This window comes from Vanacampus margaritifer, chromosome 19 (genome assembly GCF_051991255.1).
Source record: "Vanacampus margaritifer isolate UIUO_Vmar chromosome 19, RoL_Vmar_1.0, whole genome shotgun sequence".
In the NCBI taxonomy this organism is placed as follows: domain Eukaryota; kingdom Metazoa; phylum Chordata; class Actinopteri; order Syngnathiformes; family Syngnathidae; genus Vanacampus; species Vanacampus margaritifer.
Genome location: NC_135450.1, coordinates 15,552,137 through 15,574,079, shown reverse-complemented (window position 1 = coordinate 15,574,079; position 21,943 = coordinate 15,552,137). Strand labels below are relative to the sequence as shown.

The window sequence follows — 21,943 nt, the reverse complement described above, 5'->3', positions numbered from 1 at the left end:
GACGATATAATGAATATATATATATATATATATATATATATATATATATATATATATATATATATATATATATATATATATATATATATATATATATATATAAAAAATCTCCGTGCTAAAGAATTGCGAATGGTATCTATCATTCCCTGAGCAAGATGGTGGCACGAGCAGGTGCACCGCTACCGGCTTGACGTCACTTCCTGCCCAGCGTCTTCGTTATAAAGGAGAGCGGTGACTGATTTTGCTGGAGGTGTCGGCGGAGAGGTAAAGAACGAGTGTGCCGGCTCCATCCCTACAGAAGGACATTCGAATATCAACACAAACGCCGCCAGAATGCGTCCATAATCCATCCAATTTTGTTTTGGGACGCAGTTTGGTTAAAGAAGCGTCTATTCTCGGAGACATTTTTTTTTCTTTCTGAAAACATGATCTTGTTGCTGACTCTGACTCTCCTCCTCAAAAGCGGTGAGAGACGATGTTTTTTTTATTTTTTACATGACACATCGTATTTATGTACATCATTTGCGTCTTTTGATTCATTTTCATCATTTTTTTTTGTGTGACAGTTTCATCGTTGCCGGTGACTCCGAGTGTGCTCGAGGATGACGACGTCAAGGTAGAAAATGCAACATTTCAATTATTCACGTACACAAAGTACAAGCCTGGTGGCCACTTCATTAGGTACACCTATTCAGTTTCCTTGTATTTATTACTGAACTGTTTGTCAATGTGTCAATACTGTAGTTGGAAGGCGCAGGTGTACCTAATGTTCTGGCCTCCTGAGAGTGTAAAACACACGCACGCGCGCACACACATTGGCACACTTAAATAACACCATTAAGTAAATTGTCCACTGGGGGGCGATCTTGGGTTATTTAAAGGGATAACAATTAATTAAGCAGATTGCACCTCGACGTTTCAACACACACACACACACAGACAGACTATCACGATCTCCATCTCAATTTTAATCCCCACAACATTATTAACACACTTTTGTGGCATCCACGCTCAGGTGATGAAATGCGTGGTGGAGGCGCTGGCGGATGTGCTGTCCAGGCCACGCCCACTTCCCGTCAGCCAGCAATGTCTGCACACACTAAGGACAGGTAAGATTTTTTAAATTTTTATTTAATTTTTATTTTTGGTAGAATTGGGATAACCTTCTGTAAGATCTACTGTCTTGTAATCGTTTGATTGGCCACTTTGTTGCTAGGCAGAGTCTGTGGGGGCACAAATATTTATGCCACCATTGAATTTAGATTTACAAATTAGCATATAGTAGCAAAAATAAGTCAATAACTTAATTATTATAAAATATATCAATTTATTCATCAAATGATTTAATAGTTTTTTTAAGTTATAAATTGAATGATAATTGCAATGCTAAAGGGTAGACTATTATTTGCCGTTACTCCACAAAAAGTCAACTTTTATTTAGGCAAATGCAGACAGTAGAAGGCAGGAGGTGTTCATTTTTCCAAATGTAAATTATACGTTAACATAAAACTTACCGAAATAACAATGAAGTCATATTTTTCACAAATTCACGGTAATAATAATGACTTATATTTATTTTACACCTTATACATTATACAATTGTTTATAAGAGTTATATTATTATTAATAGTTATCAGTAATATTACTCCATTAAAACCATATTATTATCATATGTGTGGTATAATAAATATAATGCATAATTGATGTGACCAGGTTATTTTTTCCTGGAGGGAAAAGAGAGGTGTTTATTTGAGTTGAGGCTTTTATTTTTTCGTCCCTACCCCTATCATGCATTGTCGCTATCGGTGTGACTTGAGCTTTGGAGCAAGGACTGCCTGGCTTAGTTCCATCCGGTTAATGGATTGGTTGGTGCAGGGCATGCTGGGTAATAAAAAAAAAAAAAAAAAACAGGAAGGAAAGATTAAGTTACATGTTACCTTGATAATGTCCTTTTATCAGACTGTGTGTGTGTGTGTGTGTGTGTGTGTACATTCAAGATGACCGCATCCTGACACACCTTCGCCGCTCCGATTTCCTGAAAGAGCTGCAGGACGTCGCCACCCTGGGTAGTTTATTAAACATTGCTCATGCACGTTTGTGGCCCCTTCATTAGGTACACCTGCGCATTAAATCCAGTACAAGAGCTAAATGGAAAAGATGCGTCTGTATACGCAATATGATCGTTTGGTTTATTCGCCATGAAAGAGTGCGTGTGCGTGCAAGGCTTGCTATATTGGATGCAGCCTTCCATAATGTTATGGCTTTAAATGGACACTAGGTGGCCTGTCACCTGGACTGGGCGCCATTGAACCCCATCACATGATGCCAGCTCATGAAAATGCAGACGGCGTCCCTGGTGAGCTCCTGAAATTTAATATAATAAATGCAATTAATAAAACTGTGAATATAGTAAGTAATCAAATTTCGCATCACCGTAAAACACCAGCGCTCGTTGGGAGACTGCAAGCGTGACCGCAAAATCAATCTCTTACCGTCAATCCAATTTCCCCCCCAGACGGATCAATGCTGAAGGCGCGAGGAGGCCCCGGCGAGCGCTCCATCCTCTCACAGGAACAGAGGAGGTCGGAAGAGGAGGGGGGAGGAGAAAACGGTGGGATTTGGAGAGGAGGCGAGACGAGGGAGGAGGAGGAGGAGCATGAGGAGGAGGACAAAAAAGGTGCTGTGAAAATATTTACACAGAAAACTTGATGTCTGATGTGCTTTCAAAGTGATTGATGGACATGACTTTCCATTGATGCCAATTAAAAAAAAAGAGCGTACATTAAGCTAAATAGTACATTTGTTGAACAGGTCAAAACGTTGCAAATGAAACTCAAACAATAATAAAGATATTAAAGGCTGTAAAAATTGCAGCTGTTTTTCCAGCTCGGGGATCAGAAGAAAAGAAACGACATACATCAGAAGAGGAGGATGAGGAGGAGGACGAGGAAGAGGGGATGAGGAAGAGGAGCAAAGGCTTTCTGCCTGAGAAGAAATCAGAAGAGGCGGAGGGGAAGGGGGGAGCCCCCCATCATTCAAAGGAGGCCTCGGAGGAAGAAGGAATGAAGAAGAAGAAGAAGAAGAGGAATCGCAGTCCGGAGGAGAAGGAGCTGCAGACGATCGCTCGGAGGACGCCGGAGGACGAGGATGGCAGCGCCGGAAGGAAGTCAGAGGTAAAAATGTACATTTGTAATTATTATAACATACTCGTTGCATGTTAGTCTCGTTTTGGTTTTACAAACATGTTGCAATAGATTTTAAAAATATTTTCTATTAAAAATGTGATTTTTTTTTTGTTGTTATTGTGATTTTTAGGTTAGGCCTTGTAAATGTGTTTTTTTTGTTTCATGTCTAAATATGTAATATATTTTTAATTCATTTATTATTTTACACAATTATTACTCAAGTTCAGAATTTTTCATCATTTTAAACACTACAGTCTTTGTGAATATATTTTGATTGTAAATTTAGTTTGAATTAATTTTTGTTTTGTATTTAGTTAAATATAAAATGTTAATTTTGTATGAAAGTGCCCTTATAATATTTTTTTGGGGTATACATTCAATGTTTTTTTCTTATTTAATTAATAATTCCAAACTAATGTGAATGTGTCCATCCTGTGTTGTGATGATGTCATCAGGACGCCGAGGTGGAAAACCTCGCCGCCATCGAGTCTGAGCTTGAGAACGTGTCCCAGAAACTTCACCAGCTGCAGCGAGGCTGAGCCTGAAGCACCGTCCTCCTTCCGGAAGCTTCTTCTTCTTCTTCTTCCAAAAAAGAAAACAAGAAAAACAGGGAGAGAGGGCTCCTCCTGCGACCTTCGTTGTGACCCTCACACTTTTGACGTGTTACGGAAATTCTCTCATGTTGTGTTTCATTCTTTTTTTCTGTGTCCCATTTTGTCAATGATTTGAATTTATGTACGCGAAAGTGAATGCTTGCGTGTCAAGGGCACATTTTCTGTCCAGTTTGAAGGCAAGGTATTGCAAAATGAGACTGGTCACTGTTTAGCAAAAAGATAATCAACCCAATGGCTGTGAAACAATTTTTGGATAGAAGGATTGCAATAAAATTGACATGCTAAAACTATTTAGCATTATTTTTTAAGTTCAATATTTTTACTAGAAAAATATCACAAGGTCATTAAATACACATTCTGGAAAAAGTCAAGGAACAGAACACCCCCCCCCCCCTGCTCCCTTAAGCTATTGAGTATTTTGACCATTTGTTTTTCTGCAAATAAACGTTTTGCATTAACATTTTAATTGTAACACTGACGCCCGAACTGAAGGGGGCGTACGAGAGCACACAGGTTCATTTTGGTCGTCGGGTGCCATTCTTCCTTTACGCAAGCACCTAGCAAGCTAGCTTAGCCTACTTTCTTTGATTTTGTCCGACTAATCGGACAGCGTAGCTCACAAACGGTGTAGAATGAACACAAAACTCCCGGACGGCTTTCTCCTCAAAAAGATTTGACCTCGTCGACTGTGCTAGCTAGCTTGCTACTATAATGTCTATGGAAGGCTCATTCTACCATTAAAAATGACTGAACACATTATAAATAAGAGGACTCGTCAAGATTTTTTAATTTTAAATTATTATTTTAACTTGGAGTAATCTATTTAGACGGAAAGACTTTTTGAAGCTCAAAGAAGAGAATGAGAACTTCCACAGTGAAGTGACAAATCTACAAGAAAGGTAAGACAATTAAAATTTCCTTTAGATAAGACTATTGAAACATAATCCAGAAATCTCATTTGAAAAAAATATATTGTGAACTTTAATATATTTTTTATGTGGTTTAAAAATATTTGGCAATTGTAAAATACTTTCAAATATAAACCAACCTAATATTCCAGTATACTATGAAGCCATAATTTGTATTTGAATTATTATATTTTTTTTTTTGCACAACACTTGGTATTTAAATGAGAAGTCTTTTAAATGAATAAGAAATAGCAATTGCTCATATCTTTTCTCTGAACTGCCTGAAATAGCATTCTGGCCAAATATGTGTGTAAAAAGAATGCTGATATGATAAAATAATATTATTATCCATACTGCAATCTGGAATGCTCCTTGTGACAAAATAAAAAGCTAAAAAAATTAATTTTGACAATTTCTACTCCATAGTCCTGATAATGACACCACACACGCGTAAGACTTATTTTAATGACTGTAAATTTATGCGTAAAAGAAAAATAGTACATTATCCACATGCAGGGTTGCTGTGTTTGTGCGTCCCGTCAGCAGCCGCTCGTGCCGGTAATGATGGACAGGAAGGTGCCGGTGGCGAAGCCGGGATTGAGCAGGAGCTGCTCCAGCATCTCTCTGCCCTTCTCTCGCGTGGTCACCGAGCACATGACGCGGCGCCACATGCGCACCAGAGACCCGTCTGCAAAAGTGTAGTCACGAGTCGGTCATTCGTCTCTCAAAGCATCGCTTTATATATTTTGGAATGAAAATTCGTACTCAGTGCGGTGTTCATGCTGTTCATCCAGGCAAATACGGACAACGTGTGGTTCTCTTCCTGAGTCATGTCGCTTATGTTAGGTGCATGGTCACCCTCCTTTGTGTCAAGACAAATAAACAAAAAAAATATCAGCTATGTTTTGCATTACGCGAAGAATGGAAGAAAAAGGAATAACCCCACCTTACCCCACCCTCACCTGCAGGATGCGTCCTGGCAATGGTGTGAGGAACATGACAGACTTCTCCAAGGAGGACTGGAAATTGGCTGCGGACACGTATTCGGCCGAGTTCAGCCAGCTAGAGGCAAAGGTCACCTCGGGGGCGGAATAGGTGCTCTGCCTGCATGCCAGGAGGAAATACAAAATTGAAGATAGCATTTCTTTACAGTGTGAAATTGGTGCATAGTTGAACCTATTCACTGTTTTGTGCTCCTTTCGATTTGCTCTAAGATTGCACACGTTGGCGTCCAATTTTTGTGTGTTTAACTTCATTCCTGTATTTTTAGTAGTTCATGCGTCAGGTAAAAAAAAAACGTGCTGCAGGTATGAATATGTAGGTCGGACGTAAGAAGGACATTTTTGTGACTTACTTGGCGCTGCAGGCGGCGGCGGCGGCATGCAGCGAAGCCATGTTGGCGTCCCAGTAGAGGCCGAGGATGGAGTCTTTCTTCTCGTTATCGGGCAGGGGGGAGTCAGTGGGCGCCTGGAGCCCCTTCGGACATCCAGAGAGTAGCACCAAGTGAGACTCCGCCCCTCAATGCGAGCTTACGGTTTGACATACCTGAAAGAAGGCGTCCCACTTAGCCATCACATCAGCATAGCTAGCTGAGCAGTCGGCGTAGGTGGTGCAGTAGCCCTCCGTACCCTCGGGTGCCTGCATCTGGACCTGGCAGGGTTTGGCAGAACTAATCACACTTGGTACTTAAAGTTGAAATAAGTGCATTTCTACACTTCTACCTGTTTGAAGGTAATTGCTGAAAACGTGCAAAGAAAGAACTACAGTAAACTGTTTTTCACTATTTCATTTTTTTCTGGTTTTTGGGGAGGGCGTGGCTAAAATAGCGATCCAGTGGTGCACATTGACCCCTGGCGCCATTGTGACATGCAGTTAGGTAGATGGCATCGTCCCTTTGGCCAGTCTTCCAGCATGGCTGCTTTAGATTGCCTCATTATCAGAGAGAAAGGTGGAAGAGCACGCTAGTAAAGTTTGGGATGTAGCGATAGCATCAGTGCCAATAAGCAGGAATCAACTTTGCATGGATTGCGTCATACCTTGACGCCTTGTCCCAAGAGTCCCTGCTGGGCGGCTGAGAGGAAGGGCAAGACGGACGTAAAGTGGCTCACGCCTGGGGGACCAAGAAGACTATTTATTGTTAGGGTACTTTTTTTGTAATAGTGCACCACGGTCCTTACTTACAGCCCCACCAGCTCAGGGGAGAAATGCACATGGTGTCTCCGGTCGGCAGCCCGCAGGTGGTGGCGCCGGTTGGGTCGGCGAGACGCCCTGGCGTGGATGCATGTCATGTGAGTGGAATGCAGAAAGTGATCCAGGTTTCGGTTCTGATCAAATCAAGCCTAATCAGTTCATGTTAAAAGACGAACTGAACTGCGCAGTCACGGCCGACGACAAGATAGTCTATGAAAACAGAACCCGAAATGTTCGCTTGCATTGCCCCAAAATTTGGACCGAACGCTGGTCTTTGTTGGGCTATCTCTGCCCTGCTGGTCTCTCAGTTTGCTTATTAAGCCTTCTGGCCTCAGAGTTGGAAGGAATTGCATTTCGTTTGGAAGAGCCTTTTTACAATCCTGCTTTTTTTTATTTTATCAGAGCAAAATAGAGATTTTTTTTTTTGCTCTGGCTTCTGAAAGTATAAAAAAGTACTGATTTGCAAAATGCTTTGGTCACGTCAACAGGCCTGTGTGTGTGTCTGCGTAATCAATCTGGCAAGTGTCTTGCAGTGTATTAACAGTTTGATTGGCTAATGAAGGTCATGTGATCGCAATAAGGGCTACCATAGTACACGGGCTCAAGGTCTCACGTGGACCCGCGGTCAATTGACTTTACAGATAAAGTATGCCGCCGTCACAGTCTGTGACCGCGGCCAATGTAAGTTATTTTTTTATTTAACAGCAATTGACTGTGGGTCCTCATGTAACCTTGGCTTGGTCCTTTCCCAGACCGTGGTCCGTCATTTGAAGATACCCGGTCTAGACTTTGGGTAGGCTAGCGAGGGAATAATTCTGGACAAAGCTTAGTGAGTATTCTATCAATCAATCTGTACCGACTCTCTAAGATGGTGGAAGAGCCTGATGCATTATGGTTAATCAATTGACAGACAAGGCCTAGTACAAGTTTTGGTCTTAGTTACAAATGGTGTCAAAAAGTCTGGACATGGACACGAATTGGGACAATTTGGGAACATGGTTTTCGAATGGCACGTTAAGGCATCCCTGCCTGATACGACATCACTACTTTGGGCCTGCAGAGGGAGGATCATCTTTGTCATCCCAACCTGAAGTCAGCATCCATCCGAACTGCAGGGGCAGACCCCACAAGGGGCTTTCAGTCGCACCCGTGCCCATGGAGCCCATGAAGGGATCGGTGGCGGCGATCACCAGCCGGTAGAAGCTCATGCGGTGCAGGAAGTTCCACGGGTTGGGGCTGACGATGTCGTTCTGCACGGGCAGGTCGCTCACCTGTGCCGCCGTCTGGGCCCACATGATGGGCGCGCCGTTGTCCAGGATGACGGCCGAGTAGGCGACGGACGCCGCCAGGGCCAGGAGGAGGCAGGAGGCCGAGAGACGCTGCATGGCTGAAGCAGGAAGAAAAGAAGAAAGGCTGGACCGAAATTCATGATGCAAGCTTCGGGCTTTTGTACTTAACCTTGCTGGCGTTACCCCAGATGTCGGTCCACGTGAATTGTGGGTCAGTGGACCTGACAGCGAGATAAGGGATGTTTGGACAAAGGGATCAAGACCATTGACTTAGAGATCAACGGACAGTCTTCGCTGCATGAGCCTGAACCAGTCAGACAAACTCTTTGGTGTTCCTGTGCTCGTAAAATCAGAGCAAAAAAAGCCAAACAAAACTTGTATCTTGCAAAAAAAAAATTTGTAAGGTAGGTCATTCCCGCTGCAAATATTTGTGTCTGATTTGAAAAGTTCATGCTCTTTATGCAGGACAGACAGCGTGTGCCTATTCCTGTGGCATTAACCGAGTTGTTTTAGTGACTTGAAGTTCTTTTTTTTTTTTTTAACCTCTGCTAAGGAGCTCATGCTATCTTTGGCATGGTAGAATTAAAATTCTTGAGTGTAGATGAAGATACTGTATCCTGTTTGCCTGTTCAAACTGCGGCAGGGTTTTTACTTTCTGGACCTGGATTTGCCACCACTGCCTCTTGTGGTTGGAGTGAACACAACTCTACAAAATGTAGCAGTTTGGCAAATGAATATTTCAGAACGATACAGTACAGTAAATTAAATAGCATATATGTCTTCATTTTGGAGACTTCCATTTGAACTCATTCACTGCCAGTACAGTTAAAATGGATATTTGACGTCTGTAGTCGTCAATGGCAGTGAATGTTTGAATAAACTTCATGGTGTTAATAATGACAACACACAGTTGTATGACTTCTAACATTTTAATTGGCTGCTACAGGAATGAGCTGTTTGCATCCTGGTGATGGAAAAAAAAAAAAACGGAAAAAAGATAAAATAATAATAATATGACACGTGATCCACGTATGCCTCAGTTGGGGTGTTTTGTTGGCTGACGACGCGTCCGTTCCATTAGCAGCTTGTGGCCATGCCGGTGATGATGGACAGGAAGGTGCTGGTGGCGAAGCCGGGATTGAGCAGGAGCTGCTCCAGCATCTCTCTGCCCTTCTCTCGGGTGGTCACCGAGCACATGGCGCTGCGCCACATGCGCACCAGAGACCCGCCTGCAACAGCAACATCAATATCGTCTCTGGTTGTTGTGATGGGAGTTGAGTTCCTTGATTTTTTTTGAAAAGCCGAACGAAGGCTTGCATCTCCAAAAACTCGTAAGGCGGGTCATTGACGCTGTAAATATTTGCAACCCATTTGAAAAATTCGTACCCAGTATGGTGTTCATGCTCTTCATCCAGGAGAAGACGGACAGCGTGTGGTTCTCTTCCTGAGTCATGTCGCCGATGTTGGGTGCTTGGTCGCCCTCCTTTTCATCAAGCCCAAAAAAAAAAAATGGTGCATGTTTAACATCACATGGAGACAAATTGAAGAACATTGAGCAACCCTACCCCACCCAAACCCTCACTTGCAGGAGGCGTCCCGGCAACGGCGTGAGGAACATGACAGACTTCTCCAAGGAGGACTGGAAATTGGCTGCGGACACGTATTCGGCCGAGTTGAGCCAGCTGGAGGCAAAGTTCACCTCAGGAGCGGAATAGACGCTCTGCCTGCATGCCAGGAAGAAATGCAAAAATGACGTCAACTTAGGTCTGAGCCATTTGTTTTAGAATCATAAGCATAAGAATCAAAGCCTTGCGACTTACTTGGCGCTGCAGGCGGCGGCGCCGTGCAGCGAAGCCATGTGGGCGTCCCAGTAGAGGCCGAGGATGGAGTCTTTCTTCTCGTTATCGGGCAGGGGGGAGTCAGCGGACGCCTTGAGCCCCTTCGGACATCCAGAGAGTAGCACCAAGTGAGACTCCGCCCCTCAATGCGAACACATGCGCTACATACCTGGAAGAAGGCGTCCCACTTAGCCATCACATCAGTGTAACTCATTGAGCAGTCGGCGTAGGTGGTGCAGTAGCCCTCGGTACCTTCGGGTGCCTGCATCTGGACCTGGCAGGGGTGGCAGAACTAATCACACTCTGTACGTAAAGAGCCTATGGAATGAATTGAGAAATTTGTTTCCTTCCCCCACTAAAAAAGAATTGGAGTGCTCTCGTGCGCATCAATGGTTATCCAGCGCAATTGTACCATGCCGCTAGCTAGCTAGCTAGCTATGCCTGCGCCTCAAAAATGTATCTTCTCTTTTGCTTGCTGGCGTGGTTGCTTTAGAGCAGTGGTCCTCAACCCTGGTCCTCGAGGACCCGTATCCAGCCTGTTTTCCATGCCTCCCACAGCCAACACAGGTGATTCATATCATCAGCTAATCAGCCATCTCTGGAGAAGGCTGATAACGATCTCCACCTGTGTTGGCTGTGGGAGACATGGAAAACAGGCTGGATACCGGTCCCTGAGGATCAGGGTTGAGGACCACTGCTTTAGAGCACCTTATTATTGGCGAGAAAAAGGCAGAAGGGTGTGGGTGTGTGTGGGGTGGGGGGGGGGGTCACATTATGACAGCTAACGTGGACGTAGTGTAAAAAAATAACAAGCCTGTTTTGACAATGTCAGAATTCTATAGTATAGTGTTTTTGACTGTAGAGAGTAAAAAGCAAAGTACAGATACTAAAGAAATCTACTTATGTACTGTCACAAATTTTGGGGGCGTGGTAATAGCGCAGTTAGCATCATTGTCAAGAAACAGGAATCCACTTAGCCAACAACCCGGCGTGTACCTGGACTCCTTGTCCAAACATTCCCTGCTGGGCAGCGGACAAGAAGGGCAGGACGGACAGAAAGTGGTTCACGCCTGGATGACCAAGAAGATCATATGTTATAAGGGTATTGTTTTATTTGTTATAGTGCACCACGGTCCATACTTACAGCCCCACCAGCTCTGGGGAGAGATGCACATGGTATCTCCGGACGGCAGCCCGCAGGTTGTGGCACTGGTTGGGTCGGCGAGACGGCCTGGCAGGAATACATGTCATGTGGGTGGAATACAGAAATAAGGCACTCGAACCTGGCTGTCTAGTTTTTCCTTCTTGTGCTTTAAGCGACCTTCATAGCGGATGATTTGAGTCAAAGATGCATGTTTGGGATTTAGCATAGTTGGCTAGCTAGCTGCACGTCGCAAATGCACCAGATAACCGCAAATGTGAACAAAGGTGCACAAGTTGTTGTAGTGGGTAGACGGGCGACCCGTGACCGATTCCAAAGTGCTTCAGTTGGTACCATTTTAGCCAAGTCTAAAAAAAATTGGGAAAACCGCAATGGTAAAAAAAAATGTTTAGCGCTACATCGCCACAATTGAGTAGTACGCAATTGTCAGTTTTCTTCAGATATGTATAAAATTTTAACAAATTTCTGAATTCACTGGCTCTTTAAATACAGAGTGGTTGTTTGTGTCCCTGAGCTGAATTTGGGGTGTAAGGGGTCGGTCCGCCAACAGTCTAGACTTTGGAGAGGCTAGCTGTAGGGAATGATTCAAACCGACTCTCCAAGATTGTTCCACAGGTGGGAGAGCCGAATGCATAATTGTAAATCATCTGACACTCAAGATGTAGGACGAGTTTTAGTTTTTGCTACGTGTAAGAAGTACTGGACAGGGAACAACCTGTAGATCTGGGAACGTGGTGTTCTAGAGAAATAAGTCACCAGGATCTTTGGCAGATACAACATCACTACTTTGGACTGCAAAAGGAGGATTATTTTCATCCCAACCTGAAGTCAGCATCCATCCGAACTGCAGGGGCAGACCCCACAAGGGATTTTCAGTCGCACCCGTGCCCATGGAGCCCATGAAGGGATCGGTGGCGGCGATCACCAGCCGGTAGAAGCTCATGCGGTGCAGGAAGTTCCACGGGTTGGGGTTGACGATGTCGTTCTGCACGGGCAGGTCGCTCACCTGTGCCGCCGTCTGGGCCCACATGATGGGCGCGCCGTTGTCCAGGATGACGGCCGAGTAGGCGACGGACGCCGCCAGGGCCAGGAGGAGGCAGGAGGCCGAGAGACGCTGCATGGCTGAAGCAGGGGGGGAAGGACGGGACGAGTCGAGGGCGAAAGACGCTGGACTGATGCCAGTAATGCAAGCTTTTTGTACTCAGCTCGCAGACGTTATCGCGGTTGTCGATCCACGTGACGTGTGGTCAGTGGACCTGACGGCGAGATAAGGGATGTTTGGACAAAGGGATCAAGACTATTTGTTTAGAGATCAATGAACTGCACTGCATGAGCCTGAACTTGTCAAACTCTTTGTTATTAATTTTTTGTGGCATTAGCAGTTTTGTTTGAAGTGATTAAGTTAATACATTGTTAAAAAATATACAAAACAATGGTGCCCTCAGATATGAGTGACTCAACTTAAAATGTTTTTCAAAAGAGGACAGATTTTTTGATTTTTAAGTTGGGCGGATATAGTTATTTAAAAATGAGGTTTCACGGTGTTAATTTCCACTCCTATTCGAGGTTTTCTGTCAAACTAAACAACACAAAGAGAATCGTAATGAATGAAGAAACTTAATGCTAACCCTAAATAGCATCAATGGTGCAGTGCTGTAACGGTTTAAGCAACAGATTGAACGAGGTTATTAAGTGTACTGTATATTTTTATGTACAAGTACAATATTATGAAGTGTTATTTTTTTATCCTAATTGGAATATGAAATTACAACAAATTGTATTTGTTTTGGGGGCAATGGTGGAATGGAGTAATGGACTTTAACACTTTTTCCCTCTGCATTCTGTTGCACTCTCAAAAGATCACCAAACTTGTCGTCTGCGTGTAAAGTCCAACGTCCTGTAGCATGTAGGATGGCCTCTGTTTTCCAGTAGAATAGACCAAGTATTGTGCAAGGCGGTTGTCCGTGACCATTTGACTTTTACTTTCATCACGTGTGTCCAAAAAGAACACTGAGAGACACTATTTTTTTTTTTTTCAAATTTAAAAAGTCTTGTTATTATCACAGTCAAACGAAATGAACTTGATTTGATAATGATAGTCGTTTAGTTTTTGTGGTTAGTTATCCATTAGCATTGAAAGTGCTTCAGCGTGTGTTCATATCGTAATGTGGTGTAAAGCTTTTACATCTCAACATTTACCTTTTAAATATAATTTAATTTCCTCCTGGCACCTGTTGTTTACAAAATTGTACAATGGTCTATAAAAGGGAAACACACTTTAATACACATTTATTTAATTAAGGAGCGTTTTATTAAAACATTCTGCGTTATATTTATTATTGAATTCAGTGGATTAATAAGCAAATCAATCCCCCCACAAACACACACACGGCCCGGTTTGCTACGTCATGTGACGATACGTATGAGGGCGGGACACCAGGAAGTAGCCAGCCAGAGTAGCTGTCACTTAAATTTATTGAAAGAGCGTAATATTTACCATTTGTTTGATTATATTTATCTTTTATTCTGTGTGTATAAAATATATGAAATAAAAATATAGATTTAAAACTTTTTTTCATCGACTCGTGATAAACACGGGGCTCCAACGTCACGTGTTAAGGCGGATCGACACCAGGAAGTAGCACTACGGAGTCTCCACCACCAGCGCTGCTAAGGTAAAATAAGTCAAACTTTTAAACACCCTTTTGCACTTTATCCTAACTAAACACGCCCTTTAATGCAACACTGAAATGTAGATATGTCTTAGAATTGTGGTGGTGGGGTGCTTCATGTGTGTCTTAAAATAAGTCAACGTTGCCGTGAATGTTCATCATTTTTGTGTTTGGCATAAACTGACGTAAAATCACGTCGACACACAAACAAGTCATTTTTGGAACGTCCGCCTTTTTGTTGTTAACCACCTCAGTGGCTCGTTTCCGCATGTTACCACTTTAGCGAAGGCAAATAAAGTCCGTATTATGTTGTGGGGAAGTGAAACAGTGACGCTAAATGCTCCCTTTTGAGTAAGGCCAAGTTTCAATGCACTTGAATAAAGTACTACTACTAAGACTCCAAGATATTGTTTTTTTCTACTACTGTATCGCCTTCCAGTTCTCCATCATGGCCTACCAGGCTGGCCTTCCGGAGGACCCCAATGCTTTGGTTCAAAGTATTAGCTCCAACATCCAGAGGCTCACCTTGCTGAGTAATACACACACACACACACACACACACACACACACACACACACACACACACACACTGTTTTATGTTACTTTGTCCCAGCTGAGCACGTTGACTTGAATTACACCAGAGTCAATACACAGTAGGCGTATTAAACTAACAGGAAATCGTGTTCTTAAAAATTATGTGAAATCAACAAACTCTTGCTTTGCAGCCTCGGAGCTGCAGAGGGTGCTGTCACTGCTTGGAACAGATCAGGACAGCGGCCAGCTGCAACAGAAGCTGTGAGTTTACGCGACACTCGTATTTGGCGCGGTCAAGTTGCACAAATGAAAACCAGTGACTGTGTCTTCTGTCGCCAGGAAACAGAACCAGCAACAAGGTAACCAGCTTGCCAAAGAGACCGACCGGCTCATCAAGGCGTTCAGCGCGCTTCCTGTGGGTGCAGACCAGGTACTGGCTATCATATTTACTCAAGATAAATACTTTGGCTGACAAACTCCCATCTTTCAGCGGCAGAGAAAAATCCAAAAAGAGCGTTTGCTTAATGACTTCTCGGCAGCCTTGAACACCTTCCAGAAGACGCAGCGGGAGGCGGCTGACAAAGAACGCGAATTCGTGGCCCGAGTCAGAGCCAGCTCCAGGGTGTCAGTGAGTAGCTTGGGCCAGTGTGGCAAAACAACACCAACGCAGTCATGTTCCAACTTAGAAAATGTTTGTCCTATTAAAAAAAAAAAAAAAAATGCACAAGTGTGCCTCATTGTTGCAATGAGAAAAGCCCCTGTCTACATGCTGGTATTGCGCACAAAAAAAAAAAGCATTCAGACATGTTCCCGTTTGTTCAAATTGTGATGTTGTTCACCTTCTTTTCCTGTAGGGAGACCAGCCTGAGGCTCATTATGGAAGTGTTGCCTCTTTCCCAAGGTAGCACTTTTGTTTATTTACCTCCACCTAAGCTTTATGTCCAAGCTATTTTCAACACTTCACGTCGGTTGAGAATGTGAAAACAACAGATGCCGTGGGGACAGACCAATAGTATAAATTAGTTAAAAAAAAAAGAAAGTTAAATGGATTGTATTTGGACATGCAATGTCTCTGACCAATGGCGGCGAAATTTTTTTTTCAGTGACATGCAGGTGCAGGATGAGGCCGAGGCCGTCAGCGAGGATGATCTCCGGTTGATCCAGGAGAGGGAGTCGGACATCAGGCAGCTGGAGGTATCAAACCAGGATAGTCAGCGGTGTCGGTATCAACATTTGGTACTGAATTTGGTCTGTTTCGTTGTCTCCAGTCGGACATCACAGACATCAATGACATCTTCAAGGACCTGGGGATGATGGTGCACGATCAAGGCGACATGATCGGTAATCGCTTTCACTGGCACAACTAACTTTGGTACACTCTGGGTGGGTATCCAGCCAATATTAGGGCACAAATAAACAACCACTCACATTCACTTCTATGGGCAATTTAGAGTCTTTAATGAACCTAATGTATGTTTTTTTTTTTGCGTGAGTAAGCTGGAGTACCTACAGAACATCAAAGTTGTATATCCCATGAAGATGTAAATGCATGAAATAGAATTGTCAGCTCTCTCCATCTTTGCTCCGCAGACAGTATAGAGGCCAACGTGGAGAGTGCAGATGCGAATGTCCAGAATGCCACGCAGCAGCTGGCGCGTGCTGCCGACTATCAGGTAAAAAAAAAAAAAAAAAGATAAGCAGTGGGACATAGAAGACAAACGAGGTTTTCCAAGAAAAAAACGTTTTGCGATTTTGACCTGTGGAGAAATCCAAACATGGCTGATAGCCCTCGTAGCCTCCCTCTCCTCTAGGAGAAGAGATAGGCAGGTGAGAAAGTTCACTCGCTACATTATTAACCTGACCCGTATCCTTTTTTTGTCTTTCAAGCGGAGCTCTCGGAAGAAGATCTGCATCCTGATTTTATTATTGAACGTCGTCGCCGTCGTTGTCGGACTCATCATCTGGCGCGCCTACTCGACGTGAGGTCTCGTTCTTCGCACCCCTTTCAGCCCTCACGTCGTTTCCTGCTGCCAAGAAATGCTAAAAGCTCAACGGCTGCTTCATTGGGTACGCACACACCAACTAGTGAGAGTCAATACGATTTTTAAAGCTGTAGCAAACATTTCTGTCCAAGTGTTGAACTGGAATAGCGCCTGGGTCTAGCACAGACCCCTGCCAAGGCTAAACAAACATAAACATTGCATTGGTCTTCCACTCCAGTCCTGTAGGTGGCGACAATGAGCAAGCAAGCTTTTTTTTTTATTTTTTTTTATTATAACTACAGCTGTGTCTTATGGGTCACTGACAGAATGTAAGCAGACTAACAATGAATAGTGTTCACTTTTTGGCATGAATGTAAATTAAAATATTGATCATTTATTACTTACACATAATCACTAGAAACATTTTATGGTTTTATTATTTTGATATTATAGCTTACAAGTGAAACTCCAAAAATCTCAAGAAATGAGAGTATTACAGTAAATAAATAGAATTTTGCTGTAGAAATTATCTGCCAAATGTTCTTCACAGGGTTTAATGAATATTTATAACATACAAGTTTTACTTTTTGGATTGAACTACTGAAATAATTGACCTTTCTACCATATTCTAATGTAATGTGATGCACCTTTGCATAATGACATGATGAGCATGAATGTTTTTAAAATGTAAATTATAACCACATTAATATTAAATGAATACCTTGTGGACAATGTCAATCACAACAGAACATTGTTAAATGCGTAAAGGCAATTTTTTTTCTGAAGCTCTTGTATTCGATCTCATTGAGATTGTGTAAGTGTGCCTAATGTTGTGGCCAAGCGTTCTACGTGTTGCACAATCCTCACAGTTGGTGCAGTTATTCCTCAATTTGGCCAAAGTCTGCTGATTCTAAAGCAATGTAAGTACATTCCTATTTTTTTTTAAATTTAACATATCATGTGGTTTTACGTTTGAATGACTTTGTAAAACCATTTTTTTTTTTTACATTGTTTGACACTTGACATGAAGTAGATTTTTCTTGTTGATATGAAGGAAGCTAAAAGTATAGATACAAGTCATCAAAGTATGATGAGTAAACATAACAAGTGAAAGGAACAAATCAAAATGTATGTGTGTGTTTTGTAAATTATCATTGTGCTGCCTCCCATGTGTTCGTTTGAATAAATACCCCTTAATCATAGCGACGTGAGTCATTTTTGGAGCAGTATGCAAATTAAACTACCGCGACAGCGCCGCGACAGGGCAGGAAGACATTTGCAAGAACACCAGAAGGAGAAAGTGCTCAGGTAATTTGTTTATTTTTATATATGATGTCGATGTATTAAATATAGTATCACAGATACTGAAGTCAACAATAAGTGGGCTAATAACGGAGCCTTGTGGAACACCGTTTTGGCTTGGCATGTGTTTACCGTGCAGTGGCTGGTCATTTAGATGATGTAACTACGTGATAAGTGCACAAATAATCACGTAATGTTACTTAAATCGCCGTACCTTTTAAGAAGGAGGGACTGGACTGTATTTTGGATTCAATTAGTGTTCAAAACCATTTCCGTGCATCATCTTGGCGCTGGTAACGGGCTGCAGTGACGGGGGATGAGATCGGGGGTGTCGTAAACGCCCGGGTGAGTCATTGCGGACTTGGCCAGGGGCAAGGTGGAAGTAACATATTGCTGACGCGCAGGAGGAAAATGTTGCCTTGGCAGGGGAGAGCTGTGGAAGAGGCTTTGGACGCGCAGGTGCGAATACAGGGGGTGCGACAGCCGGTTCGTTAGGAATGTCGCAAGTTGCAGCAAAAGAGCCCAGCGTGTTTTTCCTACTACGCATTTTTGCCAGGAGACTTAACGAGGTGTGGAGTTTGAGCGTTGTTAATTATTCACATTAAATTAAAGGTGCTATAAACAATATGTGGCCTGCAAAAGACTTTCACCTTTTAATCCTAAAGGCCACTTCTAAATTGGAGAAACCAAGCGGGCGAATAGCAGCTTATTATTATTTTTAACTCATTGCTGCATAAGACAATGATAAAGACATTCAAACATCCCCCCCACATTATTTTATTCATTATACAGTATGCATTTTTTTTTTTTGTAATCTGTTATTAGAATTTTGTTCTGCCAAATATCTGAATTGGCCTCAAAAATCCCATATTGGTCCGTCCCTAATTATTGTTAAACATCTGTATGTATTATATTTTATTATTTTTTATTTATTCATTATTATTATTATTTTTAATATACAGATAATCAGATTTTACGACTTTGTTCTTGCAAGCTCATCAAGTGTATAACTTTTTCTTTGGCTTTTTTCCTCTCAGACGTACAATGTATTAATTCCAGCATTCCATTCCATTGCTCTGGTTTACATCAGGCTGCTTAAAAAGGGTGAGTTTTACTTCATTTTATTTTTCATGATAAAATATTTCACACATTTGGCAGGTGTGACTATGTTAATTATTTAAAACCACACAGTTCCATTTGGACAGTACATGTAGACTTAGCATAATGCTAACGCAGACTCGCATAGCCATTTTTTAAATTTGGTCTCAGTGCAAGAAAACAACACATTGTGCCAAAAACTAGTAATATTTCTGTTGCTGATTATTTCTGAGAGATGACTTAAGTCACCCGTTTATCATTTTCCTTGATAGACAGAGTGTAGTCACGTTTGGATCGCGTCCAATTTATTGCACCAAGGTCAAACTTGTCATTGTATATCAATGAGTGCTCATTACAGAATTAAATAAACTGGTGGAGCACAGGAGGGGCTGTTTGTTGGTACATGATGAATCATTCACATGCTGGCGATGGCTGTGACTCCACCAGTTGACTTTGTTGCCATGCTGAGAACGAGATCACAGTTGGGCCTGTTGAAAGGGAAGGAATGATGTGTTTTCCATTATTAAAGCAAACTTTGCTATGTTGATGTCATTTCAGTAGTTGAGGTGACCATTTTTTGGGACAGTTTCGGCTTGTAAATACACCTCATTTATGTGTTGTTGTTTTGTTTTTGTTTTTTACATATGAAAATTTATGTACACTATGTCAATGTTATGGTAACACTTGTATTTAAGTAGTCTATGGGAGGTGGTTGTTGCTCCCAGCAGGGGGCAGTAGTTGATTAGCAACATTAGCTACACTGCAATGCTTTTACACATGTCCAGTGAATGCCTTGCCTTTAATCATCCTCACCCTCTCTACTATGTACTACTTCATTCTTGGATGGGGAGGAGGGGGGGGGGGTGTTGTGCATTTAATTGATAAAAAAAATATGGCTCTATACTCTTGATATATATTGGACTCCACTGTATTGTACTTTTATAAAAGCACACTGAAATAACATAATTAAATAGATTTCATCATGATTTTCTGCATTAATTCAATGACAATTGTTTGTCTGTTGCTTCTGTTTGTGTACAAATAAAAGTTGTTCAAATGTTTAACTACCACAATTTCGATGCTAGTTTCATTAGCCTGTCAAAGGCGTTTCTCATTATGTGTTAGCATTATGCTAGGACTTAATTTTTGTAAGATTTATTTGTCTATCAAAAATGTCAACCTTTCTTCCAAAAAATACTTTTGGAAGCTTACGACTCTATTCTAATAGGCGCCTTTCCTTTCTTCTTTCATAGCATTGCAGCATGCGAAGAGTTGTAATGAAGACCCAGATGTCCATACTATTTTTAGCCGTTATTAATGAAACCCTGCAGAAACCGTTAACTTCAGCATGCGTTTATTCCATTAGCGCATCTTGTGAGTGCATCAGTCTCCCAATGAATTAGAGTTGTATCGCTACGACTGTTATTCTACCTGCATCCTCAGAATTCCTCGCGGCAGCCCAGGAATGCCAACTTTGACTTAAAAAATATTTTCACTGTCATGTACTCTCTCCTTCCCAGAAGAAATATTTGCTCATAAATAAAGATGAGCTACAGCTGGCAGTGGCGGCGTGTACACAAAGTTAAAGACGTTGAAGGTTCGCACTGGCCGACAGAAGCTTTGTGGCTTCTCCTTTTGCGCTTCAGAGGCTTCTGTTTGTCATTATTTTGGCAAATATGATGTTTTTCTCAACAGGAAGTTAGTAGCTTGGTAGCTAGCGAGTTGTGTGACGGGATGTTCTGGCCACTTTAAAGTGGCAGTTTTGAGCCAAAATACACTTGTGTGTACTCGCTTATGTTACAAAACATCCAAAGATGAACAGTCTGCTTAGAGAGGGTCAGAGGATGGACTATGCACAGTTTTAACATTTACAGCTAAATTAGACATTTTCTTTATTTTTTTTTTTCACTAATCATTTTGCTTTAAAAAAAAAAAAAGGGGGGGGGGGGATGTATACAGGGATTTACGTGAAATTAGCAGTAAACCTCCAAACACACATTAACGTTAAACTATTCTATTGGTAGTGTTTATCTTATTTGAATGGTTTTGTTCCTTTTTATTATGCTTTTTACTCAAAATAACTGAATTTTGAAAACAAAAAGACACCAATTGACACGAATTTGGGTGCAGATGTCTGTCATAACGGGACGCATGAAAAAGTCTCAAGGACGCAAGCTCGAAATTGTCAGCCATTTTAGTTTGAGGCAGCCATTTTGGGCAAAAACTGTGCCCCAAACTTTTGACGGCCTTCTACCAGGGAAGTCACTCAATTGAGCTCCAATGGGTAGCACGCAGATATATGAACCAAATACCAGATTGACTCGAACCTGATCCCAAAGTCTCCATTATAGGGTAAATACTGGGGTTCCTGCATGTAGCTTTGGACCCCAATTGCCTCTTTAACACTTGCAGGCTATATCAGTGCTACCCTTGGGCTAACTAATCCTGCACTCTAAATTCTACAAACGCTGAAATCTAAACTTTAAACCCCACGCCCAGACTTCCCAACACCCCTTAACCCTCGTTTGTTGACACTGAGAACGGTGATCCCTTTTTCTAGGGGACCCCGTGGCATCCAAAAGCGCTTGTTTTAAAGATCGATAATCTGTGTTCCCACCGTAATCTCATCCAATCCCCACGCTTCCTGCTCAACTTTTTTTTTTTTTTTCCCCCCTCTCTCTCTCCAAAGTTGTCCTCGATTTTGCGTTAACAACTTCCAGCCCGCGGACATTCTTCGGGACCGCGAGGCCGGCGTTTTTTAACGTGGCGACAAATGTCAAAAGAGTCTTCAAACAAGCCATTTGGAAGTTTAAATGTCATTTGGGTTAAATCGGCCCTTGTATGTTTGCAGAGAGCGGCGTAACCATGGAGGAGAATTGCAGGGGGACCAACATGACCTTGCGTGACGCCACTCACGCCGTAACCTCCGCGGCCAACCTCGTCGTCGTCGTCGTTGGTGGGAAGGAACGATGGCGGTAGCTCCGAGGTGGCCGTGTTGTTCCTGCAAAAAAAAAAAAAAAAGGATGTGGTCAGACCACACATACAGGTACACACACACACACACACACACACACCAAATGTCATCTTTTGTTATTGTGTTACGTAGCAGCCGAGGTTTACACTCGTCAGGAAGTGGAGGAATTACAGTCATTGCCTGCAGGCCCATCAC

The 21,943-nt window shown here is 42.4% G+C and overlaps 5 protein-coding genes across 10 annotated transcripts in view; 3 read left to right on the top strand and 2 right to left on the bottom strand.

The window, feature by feature from the left end:
- The first annotated feature begins 233 nt into the window (after nt 1–233).
- chga (chromogranin A) lies at nt 234–4,089 on the top strand. 2 transcript variants are annotated; one of them, XM_077551963.1, is made up of 8 exons: nt 234–465; nt 567–616; nt 1,016–1,109; nt 1,998–2,066; nt 2,279–2,356; nt 2,516–2,677; nt 2,887–3,173; nt 3,641–4,089. In XM_077551963.1, the coding sequence occupies exons 1-8, from the start codon at nt 426–428 to the stop codon at nt 3,722–3,724; spliced, it is 864 nt and encodes a 287-aa protein (XP_077408089.1). In that variant the 5' UTR covers nt 234–425; the 3' UTR covers nt 3,725–4,089. The 2 variants fall into 2 exon arrangements, with proteins under 2 accessions (XP_077408089.1, XP_077408088.1); XM_077551962.1 differs by having other exon boundaries at nt 2,875–3,173.
- Nucleotides 4,090–4,287: 198 nt separating this feature from the next.
- Nucleotides 4,288–17,576, top strand: stx7l (syntaxin 7-like). Of its 4 annotated transcripts, none has more exons than XM_077551966.1 (10): nt 4,288–4,698; nt 14,298–14,391; nt 14,584–14,653; nt 14,732–14,822; nt 14,883–15,020; nt 15,247–15,293; nt 15,496–15,586; nt 15,661–15,733; nt 15,983–16,065; nt 16,280–17,576. In XM_077551966.1, the coding sequence occupies exons 2-10, from the start codon at nt 14,307–14,309 to the stop codon at nt 16,373–16,375; spliced, it is 774 nt and encodes a 257-aa protein (XP_077408092.1). In that variant the 5' UTR covers nt 4,288–4,698; nt 14,298–14,306; the 3' UTR covers nt 16,376–17,576. The 4 variants fall into 4 exon arrangements, with proteins under 4 accessions (XP_077408092.1, XP_077408093.1, XP_077408091.1 ...); XM_077551967.1 differs by lacking the exon at nt 4,288–4,698 and adding an exon at nt 8,462–8,590; XM_077551965.1 differs by lacking the exon at nt 4,288–4,698 and adding an exon at nt 12,464–13,861.
- LOC144039055 (protein LEG1 homolog) lies at nt 5,153–8,330 on the bottom strand. The gene is made up of 8 exons (XM_077551960.1): nt 7,985–8,330; nt 6,889–6,975; nt 6,744–6,817; nt 6,253–6,357; nt 6,062–6,183; nt 5,670–5,811; nt 5,473–5,569; nt 5,153–5,395 (listed from the first exon to the last, which is right to left on the bottom strand). The coding sequence occupies exons 1-8, from the start codon at nt 8,280–8,282 to the stop codon at nt 5,247–5,249; spliced, it is 1,074 nt and encodes a 357-aa protein (XP_077408086.1). The 5' UTR covers nt 8,283–8,330; the 3' UTR covers nt 5,153–5,246.
- Nucleotides 9,097–12,306, bottom strand: LOC144039056 (protein LEG1 homolog). The gene is made up of 8 exons (XM_077551961.1): nt 12,009–12,306; nt 11,169–11,255; nt 11,021–11,094; nt 10,194–10,298; nt 10,007–10,125; nt 9,769–9,910; nt 9,573–9,669; nt 9,097–9,415 (listed from the first exon to the last, which is right to left on the bottom strand). The coding sequence occupies exons 1-8, from the start codon at nt 12,304–12,306 to the stop codon at nt 9,264–9,266; spliced, it is 1,074 nt and encodes a 357-aa protein (XP_077408087.1). The 3' UTR covers nt 9,097–9,263.
- A 141-nt stretch (nt 17,577–17,717) lies between the features above and the next one.
- Nucleotides 17,718–21,943, top strand: part of ccn2a (cellular communication network factor 2a) — a 30,879-nt gene continuing 26,653 nt past the window's right edge. For both annotated transcript variants that reach the window (XM_077551959.1, XM_077551958.1), the window contains exons 1-2: nt 17,718–18,780; nt 21,626–21,820. The gene's annotated coding sequence lies outside the window, so the exon portion shown is untranslated. The remainder of the gene's footprint in view (nt 18,781–21,625; nt 21,821–21,943) is intronic.

Bases quoted from the DNA above. Each gene is read 5' to 3' on its own strand.
- chga (XM_077551962.1), top strand. From the start codon at position 426: ATGATCTTGTTGCTGACTCTGACTCTCCTCCTCAAAAGCG. The intron at 466-566 runs GTGAGAGACGAT...TTTGTGTGACAG, and splicing joins GACTCTCCTCCTCAAAAGCG to TTTCATCGTTGCCGGTGACT. The intron at 2,357-2,515 runs GTGAGCTCCTGA...TTTCCCCCCCAG, and splicing joins AAATGCAGACGGCGTCCCTG to ACGGATCAATGCTGAAGGCG.
- LOC144039055 (XM_077551960.1), bottom strand. From the start codon at position 8,282: ATGCAGCGTCTCTCGGCCTCCTGCCTCCTCCTGGCCCTGGCGGCGTCC. The intron at 6,976-7,984 runs GTTGGGATGACA...CATCCACGCCAG, and splicing joins CGGATGGATGCTGACTTCAG to GGCGTCTCGCCGACCCAACC. The intron at 6,358-6,743 runs GTATGACGCAAT...AAACCCTGCCAG, and splicing joins TCTTGGGACAAGGCGTCAAG to GTCCAGATGCAGGCACCCGA.
- LOC144039056 (XM_077551961.1), bottom strand. From the start codon at position 12,306: ATGCAGCGTCTCTCGGCCTCCTGCCTCCTCCTGGCCCTGGCGGCGTCC. The intron at 10,126-10,193 runs GTATGTAGCGCA...GGATGTCCGAAG, and splicing joins AGTGGGACGCCTTCTTCCAG to GGGCTCAAGGCGTCCGCTGA. The intron at 9,911-10,006 runs GTAAGTCGCAAG...CCTGGCATGCAG, and splicing joins GCCGCCGCCTGCAGCGCCAA to GCAGAGCGTCTATTCCGCTC.
- stx7l (XM_077551964.1), top strand. From the start codon at position 14,226: ATGCACTTGAATAAAGTACTACTACTAAGACTCCAAGATATTGTTTTT. The intron at 14,654-14,731 runs GTGAGTTTACGC...TTCTGTCGCCAG, and splicing joins GGCCAGCTGCAACAGAAGCT to GAAACAGAACCAGCAACAAG. The intron at 15,587-15,660 runs GTATCAAACCAG...CGTTGTCTCCAG, and splicing joins CGGACATCAGGCAGCTGGAG to TCGGACATCACAGACATCAA.